Source organism: Hylobates moloch, unplaced genomic scaffold (assembly GCF_009828535.3).
Source record: "Hylobates moloch isolate HMO894 unplaced genomic scaffold, HMol_V3 SCAFFOLD_3, whole genome shotgun sequence".
In the NCBI taxonomy this organism is placed as follows: Eukaryota; Metazoa; Chordata; class Mammalia; order Primates; family Hylobatidae; genus Hylobates; species Hylobates moloch.
Genome location: NW_026652278.1, coordinates 39995679 through 40023324, shown reverse-complemented (window position 1 = coordinate 40023324; position 27646 = coordinate 39995679). Strand labels below are relative to the sequence as shown.

General features: G+C 38.1%; 2 protein-coding genes across 3 annotated transcripts in view; one reads left to right on the top strand and one right to left on the bottom strand.

Annotated features, from left to right (window-relative positions):
• The window catches only part of PDE6C (phosphodiesterase 6C), a 55039-nt gene extending 45994 nt beyond the window's left edge, over nucleotides 1–9045 (top strand). The window contains exons 17-22 of the mRNA XM_032136564.2: nucleotides 653–760; nucleotides 854–917; nucleotides 3800–3874; nucleotides 4300–4383; nucleotides 4769–4919; nucleotides 7107–9045. Coding sequence (XP_031992455.1) covers nucleotides 653–760; nucleotides 854–917; nucleotides 3800–3874; nucleotides 4300–4383; nucleotides 4769–4919; nucleotides 7107–7165 — 541 coding nt within the window. The 3' untranslated portion in view covers nucleotides 7166–9045. The remainder of the gene's footprint in view (nucleotides 1–652; nucleotides 761–853; nucleotides 918–3799; nucleotides 3875–4299; nucleotides 4384–4768; nucleotides 4920–7106) is intronic.
• Nucleotides 9046–13906: 4861 nt separating this feature from the next.
• Nucleotides 13907–27646, bottom strand: part of LOC116457379 (protein FRA10AC1) — a 35118-nt gene continuing 21378 nt past the window's right edge. For both annotated transcript variants that reach the window (XM_032136552.2, XM_058436202.1), the window contains 4 exons: nucleotides 26025–26143; nucleotides 21200–21238; nucleotides 15018–15096; nucleotides 13907–14096 (listed from right to left, as the gene is read on the bottom strand). In XM_032136552.2, the coding sequence (XP_031992443.1) occupies nucleotides 14054–14096; nucleotides 15018–15096; nucleotides 21200–21238; nucleotides 26025–26143 (280 nt within the window). In that variant the 3' untranslated portion in view covers nucleotides 13907–14053. The remainder of the gene's footprint in view (nucleotides 14097–15017; nucleotides 15097–21199; nucleotides 21239–26024; nucleotides 26144–27646) is intronic.

Below are 27646 nucleotides of genomic sequence, written 5' to 3'. Positions count from 1 at the left end.
AAAGAAAGAAAGAAAAAAGAAAAATACCATATCTGAAGTACTCTTGAACTCAGCAAATTCAAAATTTATTTTGCTAATATAATGAGTGTGAGATAATATTGTTCAGATTTGTAGTTTCTTGATTAGCAGTGAGACCAGCTGGACATCCATGTGTTTTGGGTTCCAACTTTTTGTTGGCTATATGTGTTGTGATATCTTATCATAGTTTGGGGCCTTTACTTTTAGGTTATGGTCTGTTTTCTCATATGTAATTTTTTATTTACTTTCATTTTTAAAGAGACAGGGTCTTGCTTTGTTGCCTAGGCTGGTTTAAAACTCCTGGCTTCAAGCAATCCTCCCATCTTAGTCTCCCAAAGTGCTGGGATTATAGATATGAGCCACTGCACCCAGCCTTATATGTAGCTTTTTCATTGTAATGTATTCCAAGTTACCTATTGTTTTTTTCTCTCTCTCTCTCTATGGTTTGTGCTTTTTCTGCCTTAAACCCTTTCTCCACCATTCTCTGCTCTCGTATCTTCTGACCCTGGACTTTGCTATGTGGACATCACAATGCAAAGTGGGAACATGAAATCTGAAAAGCATGTATTTAAGATATTTTTTCTCTCTGTTTTCATATGCTAAAATTGTTGCTCACAGCTGTTATCTTTTCTAGGAAGAGGACCATGTTTCAAAAAATTGTTGATGCCTGTGAACAAATGCAAACGGAAGAAGAAGCCATCAAATATGTAACTGTTGATCCAACCAAAAAAGAGATTATCATGTAGGTAGTTAAAATTGTATTTCTCTCGTTTTTTGTAAAAATAACTTATTTTGTACTTATTTCTATTTTAAAATTTTTTGTTTTCTTCCTAAGGGCAATGATGATGACGGCATGTGACTTGTCTGCTATCACCAAGCCCTGGGAGGTACAAAGTCAGGTGAGTCCAGTCAAGTTTTCTTTCCTGTCACACTGTCAGGTACTGCCTAGGTCCCATGTAAATGTCTACCTAAAGATCTTAGGCAACCTCAGAATCCTGAAAAATTACAGATATTAGTGAGACAGTAGGCAATTTGATTAGGCCCTAGAATAAAGCAAATAGAAGGAACTTTGGAAGGAAATGCTTTCTTGAAAGAATTCTTTAACACTGAAACACTGTAAACAATTTATATAAAATTATCCAAGAAATGTCTGAGTTTTTAAATAGAGGAGTGTATTAGCCTGTTCTCATGCTGCTGCTAATAAAGACATACCCGAGACTGGGTAATTTATAAAGGAAAGAGGTTTAATGAACTCACAGTTCCACATGGCTGGGGAGGCCTCACAATCATGGTGGAAGATGAAGGAAGAGCAAAGGGATGTCTTATGTGGTGGCAGGCAAGAGAGAGCGTGTGCAGGGGAACTCCCCTTTATAAAACCATCAGATCTTGTGAGACTTACTTAACATCACTAGAACAGCACGGGAAAGATTTGTCCCCATGATCCAATTACCTCCCACTGGGTCCTTCCCATGAATTGGGAATTATGGGAACTACAATTCAAGATGAGATTTTGTGTGGGGACATAGCCAAACTATATCAATAAGGTAAATCAGAACAAGATCAGAATGCATCGTTAGTGTTTTCCTCTATCAAGGGTGTTTTTGCTCCTACAGTCTCTTCTTCAATGTGCTGTGAATTATATGAAGGCACTGACTGTGAGATGATGTCTAAGGTTGCCTTCCACAGAAGTTCTTCCCCCAACTTGGGGAGGCACTAGTCTACCACTTGCTTTCTTACTAATTGGATGAAAAAACCTTCCTTTTTCCTCCAATAATTTCTAGGGAAACCCCTAAGCAGAAGAGAGCCCAGAATTCAATGGGTTTAACTGTAAAATTGGGTTGTATCTTTTTAAAAAGATAGAATTAGAACTCAGTGTAGGGGAGAAAAAATATCTATTTCTCACCCATCCTAGCTTCATGACTGAGGCCCCTATAACAAAAGACAGATTAACAAGAGAAAAGCATACACATTTATTTGTTTTACATGTAATACAGGAGGCTTCGTGAGGAAACAAAGACCCTAAGAAACAGTTAAACTTGTATGTTTTATGCTAGGTTGGATAAATTAGATAGTCATGGAGAAATAGAATTCAACAAAGAGGGTATGATCTAATTGTGAGGCAGCTTAGCAAGGCTGATTTGTTCAGATTCTTCTTGGCATCTTTGTGTCTTTGGCTCCTTTCCTCCAGGAATAGGGAGGGCACCTCTTGAATGAAGGTCTTACAATCTGCTTCAGGGGAAGGTCAGAAAATCAAATCCTTACCTGGTTTTATGACCTACTTCAGGGGAGAAGGTGGGGGGAAGGTGAGACTGATCTTCCTGCTGCTTTAGTTTCCTCAAATTCTGTCACCTTAAAATATTTTGGGGCAGGGTGTCCTGAACTCTGTCACCATCAAGTCCAAAACCAAACACTTCCTCTCCTTCCAACTCAACACGCCTGCTCTTCTTCCTCTGTTCTTTATCGATGAGGTCACCCAAGCTAGAAACCTGGGGTTTTGCTTGAGCTTATCTCCCTCATTTCAAAATCATTTATATCAGCCTTGCTAGTACTGCAGTTCTGACTTTTAACAGAACTATGGTGGCAGCCTCCTAATAGATGCTCACATCAACTCCACAACTCATCCTCTGACTTGCTGCCAGGATGTCTCTACACAGAGCTCAACTCAGCCATTCTACTCCTTAAAAGGCTCATACTCCCCATTGCCAGAGGTTTCCAACTTTTTTCCCAAAGAAGTAAAGTCTATTTTTTCCCATCAAAACTTGCCCAAAGATCACTTTATAAAAGAGAAAAAAGCAAAGCTACTTTAGCTTTCATCTCTCTTGGCCTCCACCTTCTTGGGCCCTAGAGCACTTCAGGGGAACCCTAGGCTCCAAGAGTAAACAGCACTGGCCTACAGAATCAAATTCAAGCTTCGTGGCAAAATTTACATGGCCCGTCACTGCCTGTCAACTCACACTCCCAGCATCAATTCCCATCACCTTCTCCCATGTCATTGCTTCACACTCTAAGCCTGCACTCACAGAAGCTTTGTACGTTCCATTTTATCTCTGCAAATATTCTTCCCCTCCTCTTTTCCTGGAAAACTACTCTTGTTCTTGAGAATACAACATAAACGCCACCTCCTTCCTTCATGAAACTTATCTTTACTCCCTTCTCCCTGACCCATAGCACTTACACTATTATTATTACAGCACTTACCACATTGTATACATGACTGTCTTCACTAGACTGTGAACATTTTAAAGAAAAAGATCACGCCTTATTCCTCTTGGCAAGCCTGGCTCATGCCAATGTAAAGGCAGCTCGCAGGTGTTCAATGAACTTGATAAATGTTTTTTTAGTGATATAAATTAATGCTGGAATATCCTCACACTGTAATTAGGTAAAGCTACATACTAATGGGTGTATGTCACATGTGCATTCACAGACATGCTAGATGCTAACAGATAGGCCAAAGAACAACTTGGGAAGTGTTAGGACTTGAAGCATAATATTTAATCCTCCTATTTCTCCTTTTCATTGGTGAGAAGTGGTGGCAATAGTAAATGGGAGATAGATACTCCCAGAGTAAGCCTGGAACACTGAAGTGTAAGAAAAAAGCTCCCCCTTCCCATTTCAATATAATCTGTAAATGACCTCTTTTTAAAACTTAAGAGCATACGGTTTGATAGCACCTCAAGCATTGACTGTAAACTCTATCCTTAAATGTCACTTGTACTAATAAAATGCAAGTTCTCTATTCATAAGTGGATTTAGTGAACCAAGCCTTTCTCATTTGCAGGTAGCACTTATGGTTGCAAATGAATTTTGGGAACAAGGAGATCTGGAGAGAACAGTGTTGCAGCAACAACCCATTGTAAGACCTTGACATAAAAATGTATTACTTATTAAAAGTTATCAGGACAGGCCGGGCACGGTGGCTCACACCTGTAATCCCAGCACTTTGGGAGGCTAAGGTGGACGGATCACGAGGTCAAGAGATCGAGACCATCCTGACCAACATGGTGTAACCCCGTTTCTACTAAAAATACAAAAATTAGCTGGCCATGGTGGTGCATACCTGTAGTCCCAGCTACTCAGGAGGATGAGACAGGAGAATCACTTGAACTCAGAAGGCGAAGGCTGCAGTGAGCCGAGATCGTGCCACTGCACCCAGCCTGGAGACAGAGTGAGACTCTGTCTCAAAAAAAAAAAAAAAAAAAAAAGTTATCAGGACAAATCAGTCTGTTTTGTTCACTACATCTTAGAAACCTGTCTTAAAGGATTTATTTCTCTTTCTAGCCTATGATGGACAGAAACAAAAGAGATGAACTACCTAAACTTCAAGTTGGATTTATTGATTTTGTTTGTACTTTTGTATATAAGGTAAGTAAGCAAATTATTTGAATTAAATACATAAACATTTGGATAAGAATTTTTCTTTCAAATTGTCACCAAAATTTAAAAGTCACCCATATGGAAAGCCATCAGGGGTGTCATTGTTTCTCCAAAGCAGTTTGAGGTTTTACCCTAATCTCATTCAGGGCTGGAATAAAAGGAGAGAACTCAGATGTGAGCAAATTGAACACTTCCTCAGGCAGGCAGGAAAGACAGCACGTGTCTGTTTCCCAAACTTCATAGGCCCGGGGTTAAACTTATCCTAGCAGCTCTGAGTGCTGTAACAATTCCTTACAGCTCATTCTCTGCATATGAAAGATCCTGAAAATTAACTGTATGATTTATGTAGTTTCTGACCTAAAATTCTTTTTAGGAGTTCTCACGGTTTCACAAAGAAATCACACCTATGCTGAGTGGTCTTCAGAATAACAGAGTAGAATGGAAATCACTAGCTGATGAGTATGATGCAAAGATGAAGGTCATTGAAGAGGAGGCAAAAAAGCAAGAAGGAGGAGCCGAAAAAGGTTAGATGGGCTCTGTTTTTGCTCCCTGTAATGTAGCCAGAAGCTAGGCTGAGCTTAATGGCATGTGACAAAGGCATAAAGAGTCACTAGAAACAGAAAACCTGCTTTACTGGTGCAGACTGATCATTTTAAGAGGCCGATTAGTGGTTTTCAGGTCCCCCCGGCCCTGCCACAGACAACATCTTATGTATAACTCCAGATCAAATTGACCGGTCCAGTTGAAGTAGAGGTTGGAGCTAGGCTTCTTCATCCTTCTAGAAGGTGGCTCCTCTGCAGAACACTGGGTGCTTAGGGATAATATGTAAACCACAGAATCTGGGGGATTAGAGTTAGGTGAGAGAAAAGTTTTTGTCCCAACATTATACATTAGCTGTGAGACTTTGGGCAGCTTGCTTAACCTCGCTGAGTTTAATATTCTTTTCCATGTAATGAGGTGGTTTTACAGATCTTCAGCTTAAGGAAGCCCTACATGTAGAGTAAGGCTGAAATTGCCGGTCTCCCAAATGTCTCCACATTGGGAGATGTTTTTCTGGCATGAGATTCCTGTGCCATTTTTTCTGGCATGAAATTTCTATTCCTAAAGTCACTTTGTCAAGTTTAATGTTGTTTTTGGATTCTTAAAATGCTTAGGATTAACTATTCATTCATCAAATGGCCCAAACATCATCTTGAAAGTGGAATGCTAATTTCTGTCTTGAAAGTTTATCACTCTAAAGGTTTTGTAAGCAATTGTTATCACTTAACAAAGAAATCATCTCTATGGGGAAAGGCCCTGACATGTTCCTTTTAGGTGGCTCTATTGCATTTAGTGAAATTTTAAATAATTCATAGGAGAAAATATTTTTCTTAACAAAGTTAAGGATGTCCTTCAACAGAATAAAAGCAGGAGTTTTTGACTCCTTGATATCCATTCACTTATGTATTTATCAGACATCTTCTCTGTATAAAGCCCTGTGTTAGGCAGGCCCTGGGGAAAGATGGGATCCTTTATCTTGAACAATTTACCATTTGGTGGGGGAACTAAACATTGTGAACCAATGCACAATTAATGATCTCGAAGAAAGCACTAGTGTGTACATGGGGCATGGAGAAGGCTTTCCTGAAGAATGCTTATGCTAACCACAGAAAGCAGGCATAGGGGAGGAAGAGTAAGAAAATATGTACAAAGGCTTGGAGTGGGAATAAGCTTGGTGCAATTGCAAAATTTTTAAGCTGATATAGCTGGAGTCTAGAGAGCAAAGAGTGCAAAGTACATATGAAGCTGGTAGTGCAGGTAGCTGCCAGATACTGTGTTGCCTTGAAGGCTGGGCTAAAAATGTTCATGGGTCATTCGAGAGATTTAAGGTAAGATACGATTTGCATTTCAAAAAGATAAGTGATTTTTACCGAGCAAGTGAAAAGTGAGGGTATTTCTTAGTACTATTAGATTTAACCTTTCTCTCAACTTTATTATGAAGAGATGATCAGGTCCTTTAAGTGACTCCTGACATTGGATATGGATCTATATTTTATTTGCATAAAAATTTACTTCTGAGTTTTTTGCTACTACATAGAGAATTCTTTGTGGACTAAGATCATTGTTTTCTATCACCAGGCATGGAGTTTTGTGCATCAAGCTCAGATTTCCAGACTGCATTGTCTCAGTGAGAAACTAAGATGTTAACTGGCCAACCACTGATCAGATTCTGTTTTTTATTTATTTATTTTTTTGAGACGGAGTCTCACTCACTCTGTCACCCAGGCTGGAGTGCAATGGCATGATCTCAGTTCATTGCAACCTGTGCCTCCCAGATTCAAGCGATTCTTCCACCTCAGTCTCCTGAGTAGTTGGGATTACAGGCACATGCCACCACACTCAGCTAATTTTTATATTTTTAATAGAGACAGGGTTTCACCATATTGACCAGGCTGGTCTCGCACTCCTAATCTCAAGGGATCCACCCGCCTCGGCCTCCCAAAGTGCTAGGATTACAGGCAGGAGCCACTGCACCTAACCCAGATTTTATTTTTTGAGTGGACCAACTCTGAATATTAATTCAAGTTTTTACATGGTTAAACCCACAGTACTTGCTAGGTTAAAATGACTAATTAGTCTATAAAGTTGACACTACTATCATGGGAGTGTTAGAATAAAAACACTATATATCCACTAACTCCTAGTAATATCGCTTTCCTTGATTTTACTAGCTGCTGAAGATTCAGGAGGTGGTGATGACAAAAAGTCCAAAACATGTTTAATGTTGTAATATAATCTAACTGGTCTAAACTTCAAATATCATTTTACCTTTGAAGAAAACCAGAAAACATTCAAAAGAACTTCAACAAATCATCAAATAACAGAGTAAGAAGATCTTCAGAAAAACTACCCTGTGACTATGAAGAAAATATATATTGCTAGCTCAAAAACCCCAGGTGCAAAATAAAGTTCAACAAAAGTGCAAAATATGACAAAAATAGGTACATTTTTGGTGCCAATTTATTTTAAATTAAAAAATATGCAATCCTGAAACTAGTCACAAATTCTTTTTTAAAACATTAATTGTATTTATTTGCTAAGGCTGCTATAACAAAGTACCACAGACTGGGTGCTTAACCAATAGAAATGTATTTTCTCAAAGTCTTGGGGGCTGGAAGTTCAAGATCAAGGAGTTGGCAGGGTTGGTTTCTTGGGAGGCCTCTCAACTTGGTTTGCAGATGGCCATCTTCTCCCTGTGTCTTCACATGGTCTTCCCTCTGTGTGTCTGTGTCCTAATCTCCTTTTATTATAAGGACTCCAGTAGGACTGGATTAGGGCCTACCCATGTGACCTCATTTTAGTCTTAATTACCTCGTTAATGGCCTTATCTCCAAATACAGTCACATTCTGAGGTACTGGGGATTGGGACTTAAATATATGAAATGGGTGAGGGGTGGGGGAGACACAATTCACCCATAACATTCGTAACTGTGATTCATACCTCAAGCCACTCCCCAAACTAAAATCTCTCAACATGTCTTAATAAAAGAGTAAATGCAATATAGAATGTATAGTGTTGTAAATATGGTATAGAAAATAATGATGTCATTTTATTCAATGTTATTCCATCTGAAATGCTTATCTCTTTCCTCTTTTACCCTTGATAACAGAATGATGAAGACCAAACTATTTTTTGGCAATTTATTAAAACTATGCCTTTGACCTACACTCCTTCAAAGTTTGAAATCAATTATTTTGGGTGTAACTAAGAATATTTTTTACAGTTCAGAACTATTCTTTTTATTAAAAAGATTATCAATGCACAAGATACTAACTGGATAATCATAATGCAAGTTAAAGCAGCCAATGAATATTATGCATTAAGAAGCATGTGATTGGATTATGCAAGAACCTTGTTATCAAAAATAGTGTGGAAAAACTTCAACCAAGATGACTTTCTAAAAATGATTAATAGACCTACCAGGCATTCTAAATATTAAATTGTTAAGAGAAACTAAGGGCAATCAACTACTTCAACTGCATGGTATATGTCTGTCTGGATATTCGAGAAATTTAAGATTTCTTCCTTTACTTATCTATAATCATAGATAAAATTAGAAAATAGAGTAATAATATAGTTATGCCATATATTTTATCATAGATTTTGTCACAAGCTATCTATATTCTAAAGAATTGAAGATCAATGAACCTATATGTTTTGTAATAGACAAGATAATGTTCAATTTTGAGCAGCCAATAAATGAATCACCATTTGTTTTATTTTTATAAGTTAGGTACTTAGAATTGTCAGACTGCTTCTCTCACATTAGAATGTAAAATTTATGAGGAAAGATTTTTGTCTATTCTGTCTGTTTTGTTCACAGCTCTATCTTGGCACCTAGAGCAGTGCCTGGCACAAGGTAGGCACTCAGTAATATGAATGAATACTATGTGAATAAATGTTACAACAGATATACATAAGGTATGACAGTAAGTCATATGTACACTCAAGTATTATTAAAGTAATCAACTTAGCTAAGTGATGCATGCTCCCTTATTTCCATTGCTTAAAATAATTTTGAAACTCCACTTCCAGAATCACTATTATTTTAAAAACCATGTAAGAAACGTTATTCCTTTAGCCCTATGTAATTTTGGACCCCAAAACATCAGTCAGCTCAAACAACTTCCCCTCCTTAGTCACCAGAAATTGTACTGAGGGTAGAGATGTCCACCACTGAAGGTCTGCCAAATACATGAACTCTGCATAAGAGCAAGTACAAGAAGGCCTAACTTCAACACCCCCAGACCAGTGGTCTGCTGACCACCACTGACTGCCCTATAGCAAAGTTTGAGACAAGTATGTAGGAGAATTACTTTTTAAACTCATCATGTTAGAGGCCTTTTCAAGACTCCTTAAAAACATGACTCCCATTATCTGTCACTGTGTATGAGTGGATTAAGTATTGTGATTTTATATAAATTTATAAATGAGCCTGATGTCATAAACCTACTTGAAATACCAAATACACTGATCTATTTTTAAAGGGTCTTTAGATATTCTTCCTAGTTAAATTCCTAATTTTAATTTTGCAGGAATTTTATTTTCTTACAACCACTTAACAATGGACATATTTTTACCATAAGAATGTTTAATTGCATATATTCTACTACTAATATCAGTCTTGCTGCTGGACATTTCAAACACTTTTTCCTCAGAAATATAGATTCATTTTTACACACTACAAGTAGTGAGGTGAAAAAAAAACAATTTCTTCAAGAAGTGAGGGGACTATCAAACAATGTTAAACATTGATAAACCCAACACTGATTTACTTTTCTGAAACAGATTCAGAAATGACTGCATAATTACTTCCTTAGATGGTTCCTTTACAGCAATGCCCAGCTCAGTGCCTCACATATAATAGAAGCCTGATAAATATTTGTGGAATTAATGAATAACAACTGTTTAATAAAAGGAAAATCTCTGATAATAACCATTTTAAAATGATACCAAATTACTTATTTTGCAGTTTATTGCCAATCATTCCGTGTTTAAATGTTATTTAAAATAGTATATCTTCAATAAAATACTTGCTTATGTTCAGTTAATTTTCTATATGTCCTTTCTCTTATTCATCAAGTCAAGCATCTTCTCCTATATCTATCCATCTATTTGCTCTTTATAAAAGCAGATCTTTGCTAATTTTCAGAAATCAATAAATCCTTTTGAAAATCTGATTTTTGAAAATTTGAAATTTATGGACTTTTCCTCCAAAAAACATACACAGAAGTTTGCACATAGATTCTAAAAAGGCTTGGATCTCCTGAAGCACCTCCATAGACCCTCGCAACTAGGACCTTATGTTAAGAAGTTACATTTTATATTTCTGCATAGAAGTTCTATTAGTCCATTTTCACACTGCTGATAAAGACATACCGGAGACTGGGGAAGAAAAAGAGGTTTAATTGGACTTACAGTTCCACGTGGCTGGGAAAGCCTCGGAATCATGGTGGGAGGCAAAAGGCACTTCTTACATGATGGCAGCGGCAAAAGAAAATGAGAAGGATGCAAAAGCAGAAGCCCCTGATAAAACCATCAGATCTCGTGAGACTTATTCACTACCACAAGAACAGTATGGGGGAAACTACCCCCTTGATTCAAATTATCTCTCACCGGATCCCTCCTACAACATGTGGGAATTATGGGAGTACACATTCAAGATGAGATTTGGGTGGAGACACAGAGCCAAACCATATCAGAGGTATACTCATATTTGCATGAGTGTATCTGAGGCAAGATACATGCACATAGTATTATTCAGTTAAATTATCTTATTGCATAATCTCTGCCAGGGAGTCAATTTTTGTGAACACATGAACTGTTTTAGACTACTAGGACCTCACTGGCTCCCTGTGGTAATAATTTACTTATCCACAGGCTAGGAAGTCAAATTTGATTATAACAAACTCTCTTAAGTGGTAGATGTTAGGTAACATGGGGTACCTTAAATGGCGCTGTACCTTAAGATGGGGCCGGTTCCGAGTTCTTCTCCCCTCCTTGACTGGGCACCGTCTGAACCCGCCAAAGGAGGGCCAATCAGAAAGAAGCATCTTCCGCCTTCCCTTGGGCCCGCCCCTAGCCCAATCCATGTAGGCCCAAGGGATATAAAACCCAGCACACCAGCAGCCCTCTCTCTCTTCTCTTCCTTCTCTTCTCTCTCTTCTCTTCCTTCTCCGCTTGATACCTCCAATAAAGATCTCTTGACTGCGTTTGGTGTGCTCTGGGTCTGCCTTTACTCTTTCATTGGTGCCATGACTCGGATCGGGACTCCCCACCCTCCTCGGTGGGACCCCGATCCCTTTCGGGCTCAGTCCAGACCCCAGCTGGTCTTCGCTCATTTTCCTGTTTGCTGACCTCTCCACCCAACACCGGCCTCATCTCAGTAAGTTTCCCCTAACGGTATCCGACATTAGTCGGCCGGTGCCTATCCCAGCCGCCTGCGAGGCCGCCATAAACTTATTCCAGACTCGGCCCACGGGGAACAGGGCTCTTTCCTCCTCCTTCTCGCTCACCAGGCCTAGGTCCCTTCCCCTTCTCGCTCTGAAAACCTGGTACCAGGTGGCCCACGGCCCTCAGCCTTTACAGGCCTCTCAGTCCTTTAGTTTTGGTGACGACCAACTCGAGAGTTCTGACTCACGACATGGTAATTGGCTGATAGGGGATGCCCTACTCAGCCCTTTGCCATACATTTCCGCAAACCTTCCCTTCCGCAATGGGAGCCTCTGCATCCCTGCCAGCTGACTCTCCCTTACAATGCCTTTTAGATAACTTACAGCCCTTGGTTTGGCTGCTGATCTCAAACCTACATGCCTGATTAAATTTTGCACTCAAAACTGGCCCACCTACCCCCTAGACAACCAAAACAGATGGCCCACTTATGGGTCCTTTGATCCCAACCTTCTCCGGGATCTCTACAACTATTGTGAGCGAACAGGAAAACGGGCAGAGATCCCCTACGTTCATGGCTTCTTTCTTCTACGGGACAAACCCAACCTCTGCCTCCGTTGCAAGCCGCAACACCTTATCGCTGCTCTCAAGCTACCAACCTCTCCTTCTGCTCCCGACTTTGATCCGGCCGATGAACCCCCCCAATACCACCACCCTCCACCTCATCTTCTGGTCGCCGCTCAACCAGTTGAAACCGGCTACCAACCTGGACCACACGAAGAACCAAACTGCTTATGCCCCGCTCTCATACATCTCCTAAGTCCTCTTCTCTGGCTTTCCGCCTCTCACATCTTTACACTTTCCTCCGCCAGCGGGCCCTCTTTCCAGCCCTATTCTCACTATGATAGAAAACGGCTGGGACCCTCTCTTCCACATGTTCCACTTCGCCGTCTGGCTCCCACATCAACAAACACACCCCCTTCCTATATTATACCACTAAAAACAACGCCTCCTCCCGAGCCATATAAATGGACAACCCCGTCGACCCAGTCTGGGGCCAGTCAGTTACGGGAGGCATATATCCCAGCAATGCCTGGGCATATCCACCTCAAACCATAACTATTTCCCGTTCCCTCAAAGAGTCCATCTCTAACCAAACCTTTAACCAGCTTCTCCTCAGAAACTACCAGCTCCTAGCGACTTGTGAAGACACGGCAGACGCCAGAGACAGTCTCACACCCTGCTGACCTCTTAAACGGCCAACGACCGGCAACAGATACCCAGGATTGGCGGGGGGAGGGGGTAGGCCTGCCCTCGCACCCTAAATTAACTACCATCTTCTTTTCTCTTCGGGCAGACCAAACTCTACCCCTAGTACCCTAGATGGCTACCGCAAGCCGATTCTACCAATTCTTAAACACCCTTCGCTCAGACAGCTGGCTCATCGCCAACCCATCCCTGCCCCTCAACTGGCTCACGGCACTGGAGGACAAGGAACATTCATGGACTTCACGTCTAACGAAGTCTTCATGTATAGCGCCCTATTGCTTGGCCTCATACTCATACTGTACCCCATGCACAACCCTGACAGTTCTCCCTGTGCCCCCTCCCCACAGCGCCCCCACTCAGCAGGAAGCAGCGAGATGAACCACGACGCCCATTTTCCCCCATTTAAGAAAACAAAAAGGGAGGAATGTTAGGTAACATGGGGTACCTTAAAATGGCGCTGTACCTTAAGATGGGGCCGGTTCCGAGTTCTTCTCCCCTCCTTGACTGGGCACTGTCTGAACCCGCCAAAGGAGGGCCAATCAGAAAGAAGCATCTCCCGCCTTCCCTTGGGCCCGCCCCTAGCCCAATCCATGTAGGCCCAAGGGATATAAAACCCAGCACATCAGCAGCCCTCTCTCTCTTCTCTTCCTTCTCTTCTCTCTCTTCTCTTCCTTCTCTGCTCGATACCTCCAATAACGATCTCTTGACTGCGTTTGGCGTGCTCTGGGTCTGCCTTTACTCTTTCAGTAGAGGTTAAGAAGGAAGCAAGTGACAGGCAAGCAAAAAACCTCAAAAAGCAGCTGGAAATAGGTGGTAATGGGAAAGCAGGTACTTAAAAGAAGGGTGCCAGTTTATCAATGGGAAAGAAAGAAGTTAAAGACATACATAATCTACTTTAATACTAGTAAGTTAAAATAACTGGCAGAGCATGGTGGCTCACACCTGTAATCCCAGCACTTTGGGAAGCCAGGGTGGGAGGAATGCATAAGGCCAGGAGTTTGAATACCAGCCTGGGCAACACAGGAGGACTCCGTTTCTACAAAAGAAAAAAATGAAAAACAAACAAATCCAGTATTGGTGGCTCTAAAAAAAAGAAAAAGAAGAAATAATAAAATAAAATAATGAAGGCAAGAGAAGATAAATAATGAAGGCAGTGAAAAAAACCCTGCAAAATGTAGGAACAATGGAATTTGTCCAGCTCTATCCTCTAGGAGCTACAAATAAAACAGAATTGTAGATAAGCAATTGAAAAGATATTTAAAGGACAGGAAAGTCTTTAGTTGAACTAATGAACTTCCAAAGCATCTGACATTCTGAGAGAACCTGGATTTTTATTTCCAAAGACAAACCACACAAGCTGTAACTTGCAGATAAAAATTTATATGGAATTTCAAATTGCATGAAGTTTAAAACTTCATGAAGTTTCACATTAAGGAGCGGAGGCTTCTCTCTCTCATCTCATAGAAACAAATCCTGAAAATACTCATCAAATTCTTCTTCCCTATTTTAAAAAAAAGCATAGATATTAAGATCAATAATTAGGGTAAAAAAATTACTACATGATACATTATATGAGATTAATAAAAATAAAATACTTTAAGTCAACATATTGGCTGATTCTGCTATATATCAATATATTCCCATGATTCAGCCATCAAATAATTCTTATTTTCTAGAATAATCATAACTATACCCAGATTGATTAAAATAAAAATATTTCATATGTTGGTACCTCTCCCTAAATGTATTACCTAAAATTTTGCTTTGAAATACTTGTGAAATGTCATTGCTTCTCTTTACTTTGTGGGCTTACTTTGTAACTTCTCTGTTCATTCTCATTTTAAATTATAGTCTGCTCAAGAAGTGAATAAAAAAGAAACTATTTTTAAGGAAAAATGTAAGCCTAAGTTATATTGGGGAATAACTAAGGGGAATTGGGTAAATCTCCTTAGGCTGTAGTTTTTTTACTACACTGAGCAGAGTAAATATATTATGCATTTGTAACAGTAAATATTATTATTTTACTTTTTAAAAGACCAGTGTGATAGCAGTATAGCAGTGTAGAAGTGTACTTCCCATGCAAGGGACTCCCTTGCATAGGTTTATGATAATCACAGTATGATGGAATAGGCTTCTCTGGAAGCTTAGGAAACAGCCATCCTCTGAAGAAATCCAAGCAAGGACAGTTCATCTGTTAAAGTGAACTGATGAAAGATTTATTTACCAGGAGGAAACTGGATGTGTTGGCTGCTTATCACAATGGCTGGGAATAAGCTCTAATCTTACCAGGCTAGGCAGTCCTTGGCATTAAATAGAACACATAGATCACCATGATGTTGTATTTTTCCATTAATAAAGCTGTGGTTATAGCTTCCTAAACTGATTGAAAAGGTACGTATTATCTATTAATATCAGCACTTACTGTGATTTTTCATCTGTCTCTGGTAGTGGACCCTTCCAAAGTTCAGATTCTGAAGCACTTTCTTCCTCATCAGAGTTTCCTGTTCATTTAAAAGAGATGATTTTTAAAAATCTATTATACTTAAAACACATTCTGAATTATTCGCCAATACAATTAACTTTTTATTTAACTCAGCTTCAACTTTTATGGCTCTCTAGAAAGTTATTCACTCTCACAGGTGCAATAAATTCTTTAAAACATATATAAATAAGCCAAGGGATACCAAAGAGTCTCAGCAAAAAGGCCAAGGATTTTAAGTCTCATTGAAACTTCTCTAAGTTACATTGAGTTAAAGTAGCAATTCCAATATTAACTCTTATAAGTGAATTATCTCTTGCAATATAGTTGTCTCTGATCTAGTTTCTTCTTTTTCTTGGTTACACAGAAGACATGCAAGTTAAGATTTACATTTGTAGAGAACATGTTTACATTAGGATTAGCACATTAAGAACTGAGCTAGTATATAAGACCAGCTAGTTAAATTATTTTTAAAAAAACTGTCAGACATTTTAAAAAACCAATGCTGATAACATAATGAGAAGAAGCCTGTTTCAGTGAAGAAACTGGCATTCTCACACATTGCTGGGAGTGAAAATTCTGTAAACCTTTTTCTGGAGAAAAATCTGGCAATATAGGTCAGTTTAAAACACATACCCTTTGACCAGCAATGCTGCTTTTAGGAATTTGATTACTTACATACATAAATAAGCACCTCTGATACATATGTACAAAGATGCACACCGTATAACAACAACAACAAAAAACCTAATTCCCCACCAATTAGGGATTAAGGACTGGTTAAATAAATACTATACAGCTGTTTAAAAACATTAGCATATCTGTATGTACTGCAATAGAAAAATGTCCATTCTATATCAAATTTTTAAAAAGTTACAAAAAGTATGCATAGTATAATAGATATGTTAAAAACATATGCACATTATATACGTACATGTAATTTTATATATGTATTGTTAAGTTTGCAAAAGCCAACCAAATTTAACAGTGATTATATTACCTGTGGGCCTGGAATACTTTTACTTTCTATTTTAAACATTTTCAAATTGTTTGTATTTTAAACAATGAGCATGAATTACCTTCAGAATCAGTAAAAACAATAAAGACACATTATTAAAGATGACAAAATAGACATGTTTCAAATAAATCACCTGTATTAGTCAACTAAAAATTTAAAAATACTGCAAAATTATCAGACAATAACATTATAATCCACAAAGTAGTTACATTAGCAAACAATTCCTCTCCAATAATGATTATTAGTCTAAAAAAGAAATGGCACAAATGTGGCCTGTCAATACAGAATGTCCTTTAGTTAAACACAACATAAAAATAAAACAGCATTGATTTGTTACGGTGGTTCTAGCCTTTTACCTGTTGGACTCTGATCCCTGAATCAACATGTGTGTCTGAACTTTGCTCCTAACTGAATCTATTCTGACACCAATTCTAGCAAAAATGGCAAAAGCAGGGAAGGGCATTTTGTATTCTAATGATCTACATACAAATGATAACATTTTAATCTTGAAAACAAGATTCCTGGCTCAATGACAGCCATCACTGGAATGGCCAGTGTCCCAAATTGATAATGTGAGGGAAAAAAAGAATTAAAATCTTCTCTTATTTTTATGAAAACTCACTAATATGAGATAAAGAAAGCAGAGAAAAACTAATTAGGCCTAGAAAGGTTATTACTATTGTATTACTCTGCTAATGTTAATGATGCCAGAGAACAAAACCTACAAGGCCTTTAGAAGTGGACAGCTGTTATCTTGTTCCCTTCCAAGAGTACTTCCCACATGCCAGCTTTCTTACACCAGTTTTCTGATACCAGTCAATTTTACTAAAAAATCAAGTCAGTTTAGAGTAACATTATAAAATAACCACCTTAAAAAATACCCACTAAAAAAGTGGCCAGATATCCCTAGAGAATCAAGTCCACAAGACTGGACTAAATAACCTTTAAGGTCCCTTATAACCCTATGAATCTATAGTATCCTGGTTCCCTGAGGGTTGGCAGTCACTACAAATCATTGCTATCATAACTGTTACAACCTGCCAGGGGCGGGAGGGGTGTTACTAAGGAAATAACAATTGGAAGAACAGGCAACACAAAAGAATGCATCACTGTCAAATCTATTCAGTAATTATTGGTAAGTAGGGATCAGAATTTAAGTCACTGACTTTCTGAGTTGAAAGGGGATCCTGGAGGTCATTTAATCCAACACTTATCCAATGAATGAACCTTCACTGCAACACCTCCAATAACAAGTGCCAATCCAATCCATGCTGGAACACTCACTACTCCAGAGGCAGCCCATTTCTCTATTCCTTTTGTCAGACAGTTCTAAGGGACAGGTTTTTCCTTAAATTAAGGCAAAAATCTGTCTTTGGGCAGTTCTGCCAACCCAGAGTCATAAAAAATAAGTCTCCTACATAGTAGCAGCCTTGCAAATATCCATAGAGTAATTTCCATGTCTACTTCCTCACCTCTTCCCTCCCATCCCTTCACTCTTCTCCCAGGTAAACATCTGCAGTTCCTCCAACATTCTTCCTACAACATAATTTCAAGTTTTCTCAATACCTCAGTTTTCTTCTTCTTGACCTGCTTCAAGTTTTCAATGTTCGCTTTAGAGTGTGGTGCCTAAAATTGTATACAATTTTTCCTACATGTTTTGAATAATGAAAGTAGGTCTATCATCTTGGTTTTTGTGGATATTATATGGTAACTAATAACTTGCACTACTGAAGAAATGGCAAGTGTCATGGTAACAAATGGACAGGTCAGATTTTTATAGACTTAACTTTTGATTTCATCAATTCTAGAGAACAAATACAGGATTTATATGTCTGTATTTTTCTCTTCTCCGATAATAATGATAGCTACAGGTCATCAAGGACTTACTTTGCGTCAGGCACATACTTTACATGTATGTTTTTTCATTTGATTCTGATAATAATCCAACAAAGTAGGTCTCTTTATACCCATTTTACAGACAGAAGTGAAACATAGATCAAATCATCTAATGTGGATCTGTACAATGCATATGCCAAAACTGAGGTATAAAGAATAGACATACAGTTGATTTCACTGATGAACAGTTATTGACTGATGATACAGGTAAAGGGCATAGACTTTGGAATTATAAACTTCTGTCTAATCCCAGCTTTGCCATTAACTATTTGACCTTGGACACTTTACTTCAATTCTCTGGTTCTTGGGCGATCTCATGTGCAAGGTGACTACAGATAACAATACTTGAAATTTGTTAAGAGGGCAGCAAATCATCAAGTTGTGTACTTTAAATATATACATTTTTAAAAATTGAGTTTCTTCATTTAAAGACATTCTCTAGGTCTTGATTTTTCTCATCTACAAAATGAGGATATTATATGCACATTATTAAGATTAAATGAGGTAACATATCTAAAGCACTTGTTAATGTGCCAACAGAAATTGAGTTTTTCTCCATGGATTTGGTTTTAATAATCCAGATGTCAAATGGGTTAAGAAGGTAACTGAGTATTGTCCAAATGGAAATAAAATAAAGAGCAAAATGTGAGGTCTGAAATTGCCAAGACCATGTAATACAGATGACTGACCACCTGAGAGGATATCTGGGGTTGGCATACCATAACAATGTATATGTTTCATGCTTGCTATGGTAAATAGCTTTCTGGCTGCTAAATAGCAGGTCAGCTTGAATCGGATAGTTTGTTTTTTCAAGACCAAATTAGCTAGAGGTTTCTCAGATTGGATATAGTCTTCACAGTATTCACCCTGCTTCTACTAGTAAAAATTTGACTTAGCTGAGGAGAGATAAAAGAGCATTAAGGGCTATTTCTAGGAGGCAGGGAAGGATTCAGAGGGCAGGGGTGAAAGACAGTGGGAAGGAGAAGGCAGGCAGAAGAAATAAAAGAATAATATAAATCAGTGATTCAAGAATTTGCCCCAAAAGATTTTTTAAGGATAAAAAATTAGAACTGAAAAAGGGGAATTTTTTCTATATTGCATAAGCATTCACACCTCTCATTGTTGGAAATGGATGAAAACTAAAATACACTTTCCCACTTTAGGCTGTGTACACCTTTGTTGAAGTATGTATCTATGATTTCATCCTGAGATAACATTGGTCCACTGGTCTTATACTTGAATGTATTTTCGAAACTGTCACTGCATTTTACCTAATTTAGGAAAGGACTTCCTGATGGATTAGAATTTATGTGGAGAGAAAGAAAGTGTTAGTGCTTTAAGACACTTCAAATATGTTGAAAACAAAGTTGGTACAAGCAAAATAATTATAAGGAATATACTATATTCCTAAGCTAGAGGAATACCTCCATCAACATCTCCCTCTCTGCTAAATTTTTAAACAACAAATATCTTAAAATTTCTATTTTTCTGAGTGCAAAATTTCTGATCATTGAATATTTAAAATTTCTTGTTAAGAATTATACTAAATGCAAATAATGTTTATATTTGAGTTTTGAAATTTAGAATAATCATCAAACTTTTTTCCCTGAGTTTGCCACAATAAATTTTTTTTTTTTTTTTTTTTTTTGAGACGGAGTCTCGCTCTGTCGCCCAGGCTGGAGTGCAGTGGCGTGATCTCGGCTCACTGTAAGCTCCGCCTCCCAGGTTCACGCCATTCTCCTGCCTCAGCCTCTCCGAGTAGCTGGGACTACAGGCGCCCGCCACCACCCGGCTAATTTTTTTGTATTTTTAGTAGAGACGGGGTTTCACTGTGGTCTCGATCTCCTGACCTCGTGATCCGCCCACCTCGGCCTCCCAGAGTGCTGGGATTACAAGCGTGAGCCACCGCGCCTGGCCCACAATAAATATTATTTTAAAGTAATAAAAAATTTTTTTCTTAATTCTTAGGTTTATAAATAACCAAGTGACCAGGCATGGTGGCTCACACCTGTAATCCCAGCACTTTGGGAGGCCGAGGCAGGCAGATCACAAGGTCAGGAGTTTGAGACCAGCCTGGCCAACATAGTGAAACCCCATCTCTACTAAATATACAAAAATTAGCTGGGCATGGTGATGGGTGCCTGCAGTCCCAGCGACTTGGGAGGCTGAGGCAGGAGAATCACTTCAACCTGGGAAGCGGTGGCTGCAGTCAGCCGAGATCGTGCCACTGCACTCCAGCCTGGGTGAAAGAGCATGACTCCATCTCCAAAAATATAAAATAAAATAACCAAGTAAGCCTAGAAATCTCAAGTTTCTAAATTTCTATGAGATAAGTCCAGAGAGTATAAAATGAATTAGATATGCTATTGAACTACACCTTATTATTAGGCCTTGAGCCTACTACAAGTCTTTAAAAAATTCAACATTATATTACTGTTTAGATTCAAAGTTACTGTTTGTTATGACACAAATGGATGTACCCTTTTATAAACCCATAGAAGACTCTTCTCTCAAAACTGCCAGCAAAAAGCTGAACACTCTAGGAGTTCTCATTATCTTATGGGTATAATTAATGTTTCTACTGCTGGTTTCACTCTTAGGTTTGGTTGTTAGGAAGAACACTGACAAATCTGTGATCTATCTCTCCAATTATGCAGGACTTTTTGGAATACATTTGTGTGTATAAATTTCACCTGTAGCTTTACATTGCTATTCTACCTTATTTTTCCATTATTCTGACTTTTTTAACCTTAAAAAAACTTATTGTGTATGTTTTTATAAGTCATTTTGAATACTTTATGGAATATTGCAGGGAAAAAATAATAAAATTTGCAGCAAATACTCAACGAAATCCAATCTGTTTTGATCCAAACTAGTGAAAACCATAGGCCTAATTTAAATCCATTTCAACCTCATCCCTTTATCTTTCTTCCTTCACATTTTATAACATGAAATTGAAAGATATATCCATTGTATTTACTGGAAAAATTTTTAATGCTCTCTATACTTAAAATAAGAAACTTCTTAATGCCCTTAATTGAGGAATAAATCCTATACACTTTTGGCCTTTTTTCTACAGTTTTTCTCATGTACAAAAATAATTAACAAAAACAAAAAATAATTCACATCAGAGCGAGATACAATTCATGGGAAATCTAAATTGCAAATACCTCAAATGCATATTTTTATTAAATAAATACTTGTTACTTACTAAGTAGAGAATCTTCAGATTTCTTTGAAGATGAATGTCCTGAAAAGGAAACATCATAGATAATAATTATTAACTATCATCTTGTAGTAGTACAGTCATTGTAGCTATAACCAGAATTCTTAGCAATATTCTAGTTTGCTTATAGTCTTACAGATAAGCACTTCACTGTTTTCTAATCTTTCATGTTCCTTAGTCTTATCTCCCTCATTAAAATGTTATGTTCTTTTAGGCAGGGATCATATCTTATGTGCTCATATGGTCTGTAATAGCCAGCACAAAACTTAAAAAATAATGAATACCTGCAAAAAAAATCTCATATTGCTAAAAACCTCACAGATTAGCTGCAATATAAGCAATAATTTATTATCTATAGAGATGTTCAACATTTGAAAGCAGTTTACAAATAAATACTTGCTTTTTACAGTTATCTTTTCTAAAGTCATATGCAGATGAGCATTAGTTCTCAGAAACTGATAAGAACACATACAATTATATCATAGAACAAAAATTCTCAGCTCTACAATGGTCATCCAGTGAGAGAAACTGAGAGAGAAAGGCACTGAAGATCTGTCAGTGTAATTAAAAAAAAAAATCACCACGATACAGAGCTTCCTGCAATAAGACCTCAGGGAAAATATTTCTGAAGGATGATAAAGTAAAAAAGGGCAGGTGACAGATGGACAGTAACAATTCCTCCAATGTTCCTGGATAGGAGGCCTCGTAACCCAAAGTTTTTGGCCCCTTTAGACCAGATGAAGAGTATAAGAACTACAGGGTAAGGAAACAGGAAATGTATTCTTTCCTGTCATCCCTCTAATGAGGAACATGATATCTGCTTCCCAATATCCAAAGGTCTATAGGCAAAAAAGACGTTAGGCTTAATTTGGAGGCCCAAGAACATAATTAGAACCAAAGGGAGGAAGCTGTAGATTTTGGCTGAATGTTAAGAGAAACATGCTAGCAATTACAACTACCTGAAAATGCAAAGCATTATTTTTGATAGTAGTGGGTTCCTTTTCCCTGGAAATGTTGAACCAATGCAGAACAATCACATGATATACAGCAGCGCCTCTCTCAAACTTTAGTGCATATGATTCGCCCTGGGAACTTGTTAGTAGATCTGGAAGGGTCTGAGATTGTGAGTTGCTAACAAGTTCCTAAATGCTGCCCAGAGGACCTTATTTTGAAAAGCAAAACTAAAGAATATCCTTTCAGTCGTGATTCCAGGACTGATCTCTGAAGTTCGTTTCAACCTTGAGAAAATGTGGTTGAATTCACTGATTCACTGGCCTACATTTACTGAATGCCTACTATGGGAGCAAGCACTATTAGGAATTAGAGATAACGAAGTAAACATGACACACAGTCCCTTCCCTTACAGAAAATAAACAGTTTATTCCAAGGATACTATGTATTTCTAAAGGAGAAGTGACAGGTATTATTGGAATGTGTAAGAGGAACATAATCTTATTTGGAGAAGTGAGGAGAAGGGTGTCAGGAAGGGCCTTTCCAAGGAATTGAGCTAAGCAGAAACCTGAAGGATGACGTAGCTTTTGGGAAAGGGGTGATGGTGAGACGGATAAGATTCTGAACATTTTGCCAAGACAGTCTACCTAAATATCTTGTTCTCCTCATACCTGCCAAAGCAGACTGTTCCTTAAAGTCAGCTATTGATCTTTCTTACTTTTTCTCTCTATCCATTCATTCAGCTATCTAGTTCATCCATCTATTACTTACTTAACATTTTCTAAGACGGTAACCTAAAGCAATGGGAGTTGATGGGATTACACTGGGAGTACAGAGAGAAACTAGAGAAATCTAGGTAAGAGCCCCGAGGAACTCTAACAGCTAAATGTAAGACTGAGAAGGAACTTCTTCAGTTAAAAGCAGCTAAGGAGGTCGGGTGTGATGACTCATGCTGGTAATCCCAGCACTTTGGGGGGCCAAGGTGAGAGAATTGCTTGAGGCCAGGAGTTTGAGACCAGTCTGGGAAACAGCAAGACCCTGTCTCTGCAAAAAAAAAAAAAAAAATATTAGCTGAGTATGGTAGTGCGGGCCTGTAGTCCCAGTTAGTTACCTGGGAGGCTGAGAAAGGAGGATCACATGGGCCTCCGAGGTTAAGCCTGCTGCAGTGAGCCAAGATTATGCCACTGTATTCCAGCACTCCAGCCTGGGGCCTGGGTGACAGAACAAGACCCTGTCTTACAAAAAAAAAAAAGCATCAGCTAAGGAGACGCCAGAAAGATAGAAATAAAAGGAAGTTGTTTTGAGGCATGTCAACAGTCCAAACGCAGCTGAGATGTTAAGCGTTTATTAATTACTCTTCAAGTCTGGTCCAAATTAAGGTGGTCTGGCAAGAAAGAATCAAATGAACGATAAAGCTAATTCTAGATGATCCCAGATAAGATATTGAAGAGTCCCACATGGTTTTCCTAAAGGTTTGCTAAAATTTTGTTATTTTCTGTTATATACCATAGAAGTTGGGGGTAAAAAAGCTATATTTCTAGAGACTTTGCTTTCAAAGGCACTCTAAATACAGAATGCATAAGAAAGAGATGTCTCAATTCCACCTTGCTTTGGTCTTCTATCCCTGAAGAATCTTCAAAGTCTTTTACTCATTATTATTTATGCTGAACATGAGCAAGTGGGGTGCTAGGGATATAGCAATGAACAAAGCAGGCAGAATCTCTGCCTCTCTTTGGCTTTTACATCACCATATGTGTAATAATGTAAAGTGTCAGGAGCCATGACAGCATTACAAATGAGAGTCCTAATTTAGATTCAAGGTGGGGGATGAAATCAGGAAAGGATCCTTGGAAATGACATTTAAGAGCTTAGACCTGAAGGATGAGCTGGGATAGAACTGAGGGTTTTAGGAAGAGAAGACACAGCATCCATGTAACCCCTAAAACTGGAAGAGGCTTGACATTTTCCAGAAACTGAAAGGCTACATGGGGGGAGTGTGAACGTGAGGTACGGAGTGGTGAGAAACAAGTCTTGTATAGTACACAAGTTCTGGATCGCAGATAACCTTTTAGCTTTGTCCAGGATTTTGGTTATCAGCCTAAAAACAACAAGAAATCATTGATTTATGGAGCATGGATTAAGAGGAGGAAAGGTGGGATGGCAAGACAGAGGCAGAACCCGTAAGGAGAATATAACAGTAGCCTATAAGAGAAAATATAGTGGTTTGTGGTAGGGTGGAGAGAACTTGAGAAATATATACTCTGGGGGTAAAATTCACAGGACTTGGTGACAAATTAAACATAAATAATAAGGGGAAAAAAGTATCAAGGATAATCCCCAGATTTCTGATGTTAGTTTTCAGGTCAACATAGGTGTCATCTGATGGAGCACTAAAGGAAAAACGTCTATAAGGAAGATCATGTGCATATGTACGCATAATATGAAGGGTCCAACCCCAGCCCTGAACCTGAGTATTCATCTACCTGATCTACTTTGATTGTACTGAGTAACATTTTATAAAGTAGAGACTAGTTCTTTCATTTGGAATACGCAGTGATTAACATGGTATCACAGTTGTGATAAGAATGAACATATAATACAATGAAGGCAACAAATTTCTTAAGTGACACATTAAATGTTTTACTAGCATATAAGGATAAATAAGTTTTTAAAACTCAAAACATATTTTTAACATTTATTGGTTAAAATTTACCTTAGCGTGGAAAATAATTAAGATAGAGACAAAAAGGCATTCTGCTACAAATGCCATCTCTCAATAAGCAATAAAATAACAATACCTTCCTCTCACCATCTATCAATTTTACGAAGTCTAAAGGTTGGTGACACCATATACTTGAAGCTATGGGAGTAGACAGTATCACAAGGGCACGTAGATTTAAACTCTGCTACATAATGAATATATCACCATGTGCAAGAAGAAGTAAATGCTTCTAAGAATGCAACATAGCTAATGATCTTCATAGCTGGAGCAAGAGAGCCCTCTCCTGTCCAAATATTATATTAACATTTGCTTGAATCTCATTCAATTACCTATCTAGATTAGTCTGATTCACTATAAATTACAGCCGATTTGACTCTATTATGGGCTAAAAAAGCAACTAGAAGTAACCTTCATAATAGCTAATATGTGCCAAGTACTATGCAAACTGCTTGATGAACTATCTCATTTCAACTTCTGAACAATTCTAAAAGGAATCAAGACCATTTTACACATGAAGAAATTGAGTCAGAGAGCTTAAGGACTGCTAAGGAAAAAGCAGGCAGTTCTAAGTATATGTGCACAGCACCATGCGAGGCTCTGAGAACACAGATATATGACAATCTTTCTCATTTCTAGAAACTCATAAACTGGTGAAAAAAATCACACAGGGCATTACAAATAAAATCAGTGTTGTAATTTTATATTGATTTATAGATTATAGACTGTTTAAAGGCACTGATCAAAGTGCCCTTCACACTCTTATTTGAGTTTCCACAATAAGCTTGACCAGTATGAAGGCCAGGTATTCACCTCGCTCCTATACACATAAGAAAAATAAAGCAGTTCAGAGACTTATCCAAAGTAACAAGTCTGTAGGTGACAAAGCCAGGAATTAGAAAACTGTTGGCAATATTATACTATCTGCCAAAAATGAACTAAAATTAATCCTTAATTAAGAGGAGTTCTTAAAACTCCTGTAAGTCACTTTAAGTTCATATCTAAATTCTCAGCCAGTTTCCTCTCAACTACCATAAAATGAAATTCTAAATGCATTCACCAATTAGATGAATGAAATACGGCAGATTATATTTCATGCTCACAAATGTGAGTAGATGCCTTATCTTAATTTCCTTTTACCTTTATCTTTTTTCTTGGAGGCCTCTTCTGCAGAAGATAATCTGGATTTTTTATGTGATGACTCTTCATAATCTTTTTTAGTTTTATCTTTTCTTTTTTTTGACTTGATTTCTTTTCTCCTTTATGTTAAACAATATAAAATTAAAGTTAACTTTTCCAACTGACCTTTTCAAAAATAAAAACCATCATATGAACAAAAAACCAAAATCAGTTAAAATACTTATTTTTTAAATGTGATTTATATAATAAGGAACGTTAAGTGAGACTGTAAATATTTTAGGCTTGTATATTAATTAAAATCATTCTGTAAGACAATGAAGTCTTAACACTGACATAAATAATTATTTTCTGTATGTTCTGTATACGACCATAGTAAATACAAATTATAATTGTATTTGTTTCCTTCTTTCTATATTCTATCACTTAGCCATTTAAAACAAAATTACAAAAACAAACTTCATTTCCCTTCACATAATCCACATGCACCTACATGTTAAAAAAGCACAAATAAGATGAAACTGCTGAACAGCTCTAAGTCACCAGTAAATAGAAATTTCTTCTCTTAAGGATAAAGGAATATAGTAAAAGCATAATGGAATGAAAATGGAAAGGGCTTATTGTTAATTCATATATCAACATCAGGCCACTTATAATTTATACTCTTATTGTTGCAGCTTTATATATCAACATCAGGCCACTTATAATTTATACTCTTATTGTTTTAGCTTTATCTCTTCTAGGGCAGGTTTACAAGGTTGGCAAGCAATTAATTGTAATAGGTTAAGAAAAGAAATACTAAATAGGAAAAGGTGATAACGCTGAAATTGGGACTGGCAAGGAGAATAGAGACAAAGGAAAAGATTACTTTCAAAAAACTTGTTTAGTAGATTTTCCAAGTTAAAGTACATATACCAAATGCTATAATAGTATTTAATGCAGTAACCACTTTTGCCTATTTTGTAAGAATCATTTCCATTTCGAAATAAAGCTCAAAAGTCAAGGTCAAAACAAATCTCTGCTTTCTTTCAGTATCACTGATGGGAAGGGGAAATAAAAGTTTAGGCTATTCCAGTAATCCAAAAAAGTTTCGGCTAGGTGTGGAGGCTTATGCCTATCATCCCAGCACTTTGGGCGGCTGAGGCAGGAGGACTGCTTGAGTCCAGGAGTTTGAGACCAGCCTGGGCAACACAGGGAAACACCATCTCTGCAAAAACTTTAAAAAAAAAATTATCCAGGTGTGGTGATATATGCCTGTAGTCTCAGCTATTCTGGAGGCTGAGGTGGGAGGATCACTTGAGCTCAGGAGGCTGAGGCTGCAATGAGCCATGATCACACCACTGTATTTCAGCCTAGGCAACAGAGTGAGACCTTGTCTCAAAAAAATAAAGAATAATGAGGCCGGGCGCAGTGGCTCAAGCCTGTAATCCCAGCACTTTGGGAGGCCGAGGCGGGTGGATCACGAGGTCAGGAGATCGAGACCACAGTGAAACCCCATCTCTACTAAAAATACAAAAAATTAGCTGGGCGCGGCGGCAGGCACCTGTAGTCCCAGCTACTCGGGAGGCTGAGGCAGGAGAATGGCGTGAACCCGGGAGGCGGAGCTTGCAGTGAGCCGAGATCGC